A 7,230-nucleotide genomic window follows, 5' to 3' on the forward strand; every position below is an offset into this window, starting at 1 on the left:
CAGCTGACGACATATATTCTAACCTTCACGCTGCATTTACTGCTTTCCGAAAGAGTTCGACGTATTTTCAGACCTAAAGAGTGCGTCGGGTTTCGTTGAAAAATCCACGGAAAAATACAAATCGCTGCAGCGATGACACACGTTTTCTAAAAACAGCAACGGTGTCGTTGACCCACCAACAGGCGGGGTGCGTTTCCATAAAACCCAGATTTCGAGGCATTTTTCTTTCCTAAAAAGCGCACCAGGTTTTACGAAAAACCGTTAGAAAATAAAGTCTAAGGAATGATGACGAACATTTTTGCGTTAAAAAAGGAAACTAATAACTTTTATTCTTCTTAGACCTTAACGAAAAACTAATAACGGCGACCTTCTATTTGTACACTCAGCGAAACCGAAACGGATTCTGATCCGGGAACTCGTTCCGGAATGGAGACTGATCCGAGAATTCGTTCCGGAACGGAGACTGATTCGGGAACTCAATCTGGAACGGATTCTGGTCCGGGAACTCATTCTGAAACGGATTCTGATCCGGGAACCCGTTCGAGCTACCATCATGCCAATATAAAACTTGACGTCTGTAGCGCTTTTCAAATAACGCTAATCTATTTTTTCCCCTCCCGCTCACTCGCTCTCTCTCTCTCTCTCTCTCTCTCTTTCTCTCTCTCTCTCTCTCTTTTTCTCTCCCTCTCTTCCCCTCTTCCAAATATGTAGTGCTACATTCCCATGGAGTGTTGGAGATTTGAACGCACTGTGAGATGGTGTAGCTCAGGGAAACGCAACCAAAACGTACCCACCGAAATTCGAATTCATAATTATTTGTACGCTTCCAAGATCTTGTATATTCTCTACATCGTGTTGAGCAATATCGCTTAATTAACGGTAGAGGGCGCTGACTGGGTATGGCGCGAAATATAGAAACGGCAGCGTATAGAACGGTCAAGTTATTTACAAGTCAGTCGAGTTGCGATTTCTATAGTGTGAAAATGTGAAATGGCCGTCTATTTCAACGTTAACGTGAAAAACGATGTTATGCAGCTAGTTGTGATGTTTTGTTTTGGCCTGAAACCGTCAAGCTACCGCTGTTTTTGAAATCAACACCAATCTAGATGCTTGAATCTTCATCGTACAATGTTTTGCCTTGTTTTTTTTTGTCACGGATTTTTTTAAGACTCTTGGTTTAATTTCGGCTTGTTTTTGTAATTAAACTACAATTTTTCGAACGAGAAATGAAAATATTTACCGAAAAAAACGTGTACTGTAGAACGCGGCTTCGGGCACCTTTCGGGTTTGTCTTAGTAGTTTAATCAACAAATATCACTGAGAAATAGAAATATTATTGGCGAATTGAAAAAAGGTGTCTACTACTGCGAGCGGATATTTGGGGGTCGTGGACCTACTTGATACGCAAGGCGTTGAACTAGAGAGGGTTTAACGATTTCTTAACTTTACCTCATCAACTTCCACTCTCCGCTTACAAGAAGTTGGTGGGCCGTTATTCACCCGTTTCCCCGTACATCAACAACAACAACAACAACATCATCATCATCATCAACAACAACAACAACAACATCAAGAACAACAACAACATCAACAACATCAATAACAACAACATCAACATCAACAACATCAACAACAACAACATCAACAACAACAGCAACAACAACAACAACAATAATAATAATAATAATAATAATAGTATTAAAAATAATGATGGTGATAATATAATAACAAGTTAGAGCTTATTTCGTTGCTACGCAGTACCATTGAGTTATTACATTATCAAAATCAAACCCAAGTCCTAACCTACTCAAACGTTGTAAACTACTATAATAACAATTATTAGGAGTCGTTCTTGATGAAGTGCACGACATTTAAGTTAATTGCAGTTTATTTAGACGTTATTTTCAGTTCTCAGTAAATATTTTCATTTTCACAATAATGTTAAAAATGATCAAAGAAACCCGAAAACCGAAGAATCCGCGAAACCGTGTAAAAATCGAAACACACGAAAAACCACGCGGTACATAAAAAACCATAGGCGTTTTCACGACAACGTTAATTTACAGAAGCGACCCACGCCCGGCAAAAAAAACATGACTAACGGCAAAGAAGATCGCAGTTCATGCACGGCCGTTTTAAGTTTTAAATTATACCCCATGCACCGGCTCCCCCCCCCACCAGCCCGCTGTAATAGGAAATAGGTGTTTGTTTCAGTAGAGAGTTCCCGTGCAAGAACCACGGAATGGAACGTCACGTGATGACATTGGAATGGAACTCAGACGACAACTAAAAATAGATCTAAAGATAGCCGCAGAGTGTAGCTTCTGAGGCGGTGCGGGTGCGGCAAAGGGAAGATTTAACTGTAAATTTTTGGGGAAAAAAAGAAGAAGTCTATTAACTGCAAATAACCCCCTAAAGTAAGTGTGTAAATGATCATGTAGTTGTCCATGAAACTCTCGTTTCCTCATATCCCCAACCTATACGCACACCCACCTGCCCTCCCCACCACACCCCACCCTCCCCCGCACACACACACCACCATCCCCACCACACACCCTCCACACACCCTTTCCACACACCTTCCACACACCCTTTCCACACACCTTCCACACACCCTCCACACACCCCACCACACACCCTTTCCACACACACCCCACTCTCCCCACCACACACCCTTTCCATACACCCCAGCCGTCCCCACCACGCACCCTGCCCCGCACACCCCACCCTCCCCCGCCACACTTGACACACGCACGTTGACTGGGAGCTAAATTTCTCCCTCGTCCACACCCCTACACCCTCCTCATCTATACTGTAGACCTTAACTGGATGCTTCTCTCCCATTACTCAGTTGAGTCATAAAATTTTCCCCTTCTCTAGGAATTCGTTCATGATACGGCGTTGCATACATCTCCTGATCTCGTGATGAATTGCTACGTACGTACAAAGTGATTCACCAAGATGATTATACACGCATGCGCAAAGCGCGTATGTCAACAGACGGCTATAGCTGAGCACGTACATCATACACGTGATCAGAGCCGGACTGGGAAAATCATTCAGGCCGGGAAATATATACCGCGTTCACACGGTAATGGTTTGGCTCGAGCTAAATCGGCTAAATTTGGCTCAGGCTAAATTTGGCTCGGGCCGGTTTGAGTCGGAGCGTTCACACGTACGCAAGTGAATACTGTCAAATTCAAATTCAAATTCAAAGAAATGTTATTGCACAAATATCTCACAGATACTTTGGCAGTATGTCGCGAGATGGCGGTGCATGTGTACGATTCAACTGGTTACTTCCGTTCCGAGTTCAATTAGCAATCTTGAAAACATGCATCCTGATCAAATTTTTCGAATTTTTATACCGTTTTGGACTTTATTTCGTTGAAGTACACGTTCGACACTCGCGGCATCTACCGCTGTACCGATTTAGCTGGTGCTAAAATTTGGCTCGTGCTTGGTCAGACGTTTTCGATGGGACCAAATTAGCTTGTGCTAACTCGACACGGACCCGAAAACCCGTCCGTGTGAACGCTCGGCACGAGCCAAATTTGGCGCGGGCCTAATTAGGCTCGGGCTAAAAACGTCCGTGTGAATTAACGCGCCTATAGCGCGAAATATAGCTCCAGTCAGGCCACTTTTAAGTGACGTCACTCCGCCGCCACCTATAATAATATGGCCTGCCGGCCGCAGATTTATTAAAAAAAAATTATTTCAAATTTCAAATAAATTAGCAGGCCAGGCCACCGGGAAAACTCCCGGTGCTCCCGATCGCCAGTCCGACCCTGCACGTGATATACGTATAATATATGGTATACGTGCTCTGGCTATATCCGCCGATAGGTTGCCAGAGGGAGCCACTAGAGCCCACGTGGCACCTGCATGGTGCAGATATTTGAGATAGGCGGTTTCCATCTATCCATGGACTAGAAATACAAATAGTAGACTAAAATAAATTCCCTGTGTTCTTAGTTTCTAAGCAATATTTCCCCCGCGGCGCGATTTCTTTTCATTGAAGCATACTTGCATGATCTTTCAATGGTCAATCTTTTGTCTCAACTGTCTCGCCTCAACTCCCTCGTCTCAACTTCCTTGTCTCAGCTCTCTCGTCTCAACTCGTTTGACTCAATTCTTCTACATTAACTGCCTCATCTGATCTCCCTCGTCTGGGTACGATCAGCCTACTTGTGCTAGACCACCCATTGACCACGGGCCCTCATCCCAACTCCCCTTCTCGACTCATGACTCTCAACTCTCTCGTCTCAACTGTATCGTCTTAACTCGCTTGTCTCAACTCTGCCATCTCAACTCATTCGCTTTCGTACGATCAGCTGGACTGACTATGCTCAAGCCGGACCACCCACCGCAGACCAGAGACACGGGTCACTGCCGTCACTCCTTGACTGCACAGAATGAATAGCAACAGTGATTGTTAGTGGGAGCGGTAGGCCTACTGGCGAGGTCACATTGTCCTGCGATGGTGATTAGCACATTCTCTCGATGCCCAAGGGCCAGCGGTCAACTGAGGACAGTCTGACCGCTTGACCTCGTGCGCGTGACGTCACGCGGGTGGATGATGACGTGGCGCGCGGTCGACTAGGTTTATTTAAAAAAAGATGTGCTGACGTCATAGTAAACTGCTAAGTTTGAGAAATTTTTTTTTTGTAAGTTGTTAGCCCTACACGATGCGATTTCGTTGCGCATACGCCATAGCTTTACGATGTTTACTAAGAGGCGTGGCTGTAGGAAGGGGTAGTTTGCCACAGGGGGGGGGGGGCAGAATACCATGCGTATATAGAAGAGGCTCGCAACTGTAGCCTTGCACTATTTTTTCTCTGGAAAAGTCCCTTTTTTTCTATTTTTTTAGGCGTGACTGTAACATCGCGCCATGGTAGCCTGGTAAACATCACATCTTCCGATGATCTTCCCTCCTACACACACACACACACGCACTGCGCATGCGCGTAGGCCGCATGGGAAGTTTATGATGAGGCGTGACTGTAACACTGCCGCTGTAGCATTGTAACCCTCCTCCCCATGACAAATGTCCCCCACCCCAGATCGCGCATGTATTGCAGGGCGTATGGCGCATTGCGCATGAGCGTAGGGATTTGACATGAGTAATGTAGAAGGGGGACATTTGCCAGCCATAGGGGGGATTATATCAAGAGCTAATAATACCTACTATATGTCATGCTACTACGCTTACGTTAGTTCACTGCTACGCCATGGCATTGTGATGACCACGATATAATCCTCGTAAAATCATAATATAACCTTAGCATGCAAAAAGCGAGCTCACAGAAGGGGAGGGAAGGAGGCAATCAAGTGTGAACCAAAACAACAGGTGAAATTTAATTGTAGTTTTTTTTTCTGGATACACGCACCTGGAAGCTTTATATGCTGCATAGATTCCGAATTAGCACAGCTCTGAAGCGGGTATGGGTATAGATATTATCAAGAGTAGATAATAAACGATCTTCTCTTGATAGATCTCCTTGATAGGAGATCTCCTCCTAGGAGATAGAGGATATCTCCTATTATCTACTCTTGATATTATCAATTAAGAGCTAGTAAATACGTATTTATTATGCGTATTTATTATGCGTATTTATTATGCGTATTTATAATGCGTATTTATTATGCGTATTTATAATGCGTATTTATTATGCGTATTTATAATGCGTATTTATAATGCGTATTTATTAGCTCTTGATATTATCAGGAGTAGATAACAGATAGGAGTAGATAGGAGTAGATAGCAGGATAGAGGTCTATTATCTACTCCTGATATTATATATGTTAAGAGTATAAGTGTATATAGGTATTCAGTTTTATAACTTTATAGCTCGATGGAATCGAGTGGTAAGCTCGTTGAACCACACGGGCTAGTGGTAGCAAACCTCCGAGTGATGAAACCATTAGACTTTCTTCTCAACCTTTATTGCACCCTTCACTGTCGTGCAGAACATTTCCTGCTGTTTTCAATACTGTAAATGTTTACGGACGCGCGTGGTTTCTTTTTTCTAGGAAGGAATTTCTCCTAGTGATTTATTTAAAGGAGTTTATTATGCTGTTTGCTAGAAGGTATTCTCTATTGCGTGTACCCAGGGGCACGTCTGGGTGGTTAGAATGGCGTTTATCGCAACTAGTTTTCTTAAAACCCAGTTCGTTATGCAAGAAAGTAATTATATGTTTTTCTTTAAACCACGGAGCCGTTTCAGACGATTTTACTTGTAACATTCGTCACGGTCGCAACTTTGCGTTGCTACTGATCAACGGAGCTCCGTGAAAAAGTGAGTAATAATGCAAAAAGGTTAAAAGTCTTCCAAATAAACGCGCGGGAGCATTGAGGAACATATGATCGACGGATCCGGTGATATATGATTTAAATAAGGAAGAAGATGGATGACATACGATATTCTTCACACATCAGCAGGTTTAGTTTGCTGTTTTCTACAGTATTTATACGATACGAACTCAACTCGATCTGGTTGGTATTTTAACACTTTATCCCTCTATCGGCGACAGGAAAATTTTATAATAGGAATAAATAACAGGGAATTACATTAATAACAGCAATAATAATAACATTATTATTATTATCATCATCATCATCATTATTATTATTATTATGACTATTGGTATAAGTAGTAGTAGCAGTAGTAGTCGTAGCATTTATTATTATTAAATTCCTCATTAAAATTATAGTAAAAGAAGACTCCTAATAAAATTTGAACACTATTATTCCTATTATTCCCTATTATTTTTACTCCCGATTAAATCCTACACGCATACATGTGGTATAAGATAACGTGGTGTGGGATATTACAGACGTATACATTTGTTACACATACAACACTGTCATTCCTATTATATATCTTGACTCCCGATCAAAGAACGTAGAACGACATCACATAGAAACGTGGATAGAGATGACGAGCTATCGATCACTCACGTAGATGGTAGCTCCATAGGGGGAGACTGTCTAGTTGATTCGTGTTGCCGGCGTTCTCTCGTATGTAGTAGAGAAACGCATCGTCGGTGGGAGCAAACACCGTGTACGTGTAGGAGGGCTCCGACAGTTGTGCGGCGAGGAACTTCTGGGCATACTCGCGAAACTGTAATGAGAATATAGTAGTATTATAGTAGTAACTGTAATGAGAATATAGTAGTATTATAGTAGTAACTGTAATGAGAATATAGTAGTATTATAGTAGTAACTGT

At 42.6% G+C, this 7,230-nt stretch overlaps 1 protein-coding gene across 1 annotated transcript in view; it reads right to left on the reverse strand.

Moving 5' to 3' along the window:
* LOC106810493 overlaps nucleotides 1–7,230 on the reverse strand; it is a 22,327-nt gene that overhangs the window by 3,875 nt on the left and 11,222 nt on the right. Inside the window, exon 2 of the mRNA XM_014813874.1 lies at nucleotides 6,962–7,124. Coding sequence (XP_014669360.1) covers nucleotides 6,962–7,124 — 163 coding nt within the window. The remainder of the gene's footprint in view (nucleotides 1–6,961; nucleotides 7,125–7,230) is intronic.

The sequence above is a fragment of the Priapulus caudatus genome, unplaced genomic scaffold (genome assembly GCF_000485595.1).
Source record: "Priapulus caudatus unplaced genomic scaffold, Priapulus_caudatus-5.0.1 Scaffold446, whole genome shotgun sequence".
NCBI lineage: Eukaryota > Metazoa > Priapulida > Priapulimorpha > Priapulimorphida > Priapulidae > Priapulus > Priapulus caudatus.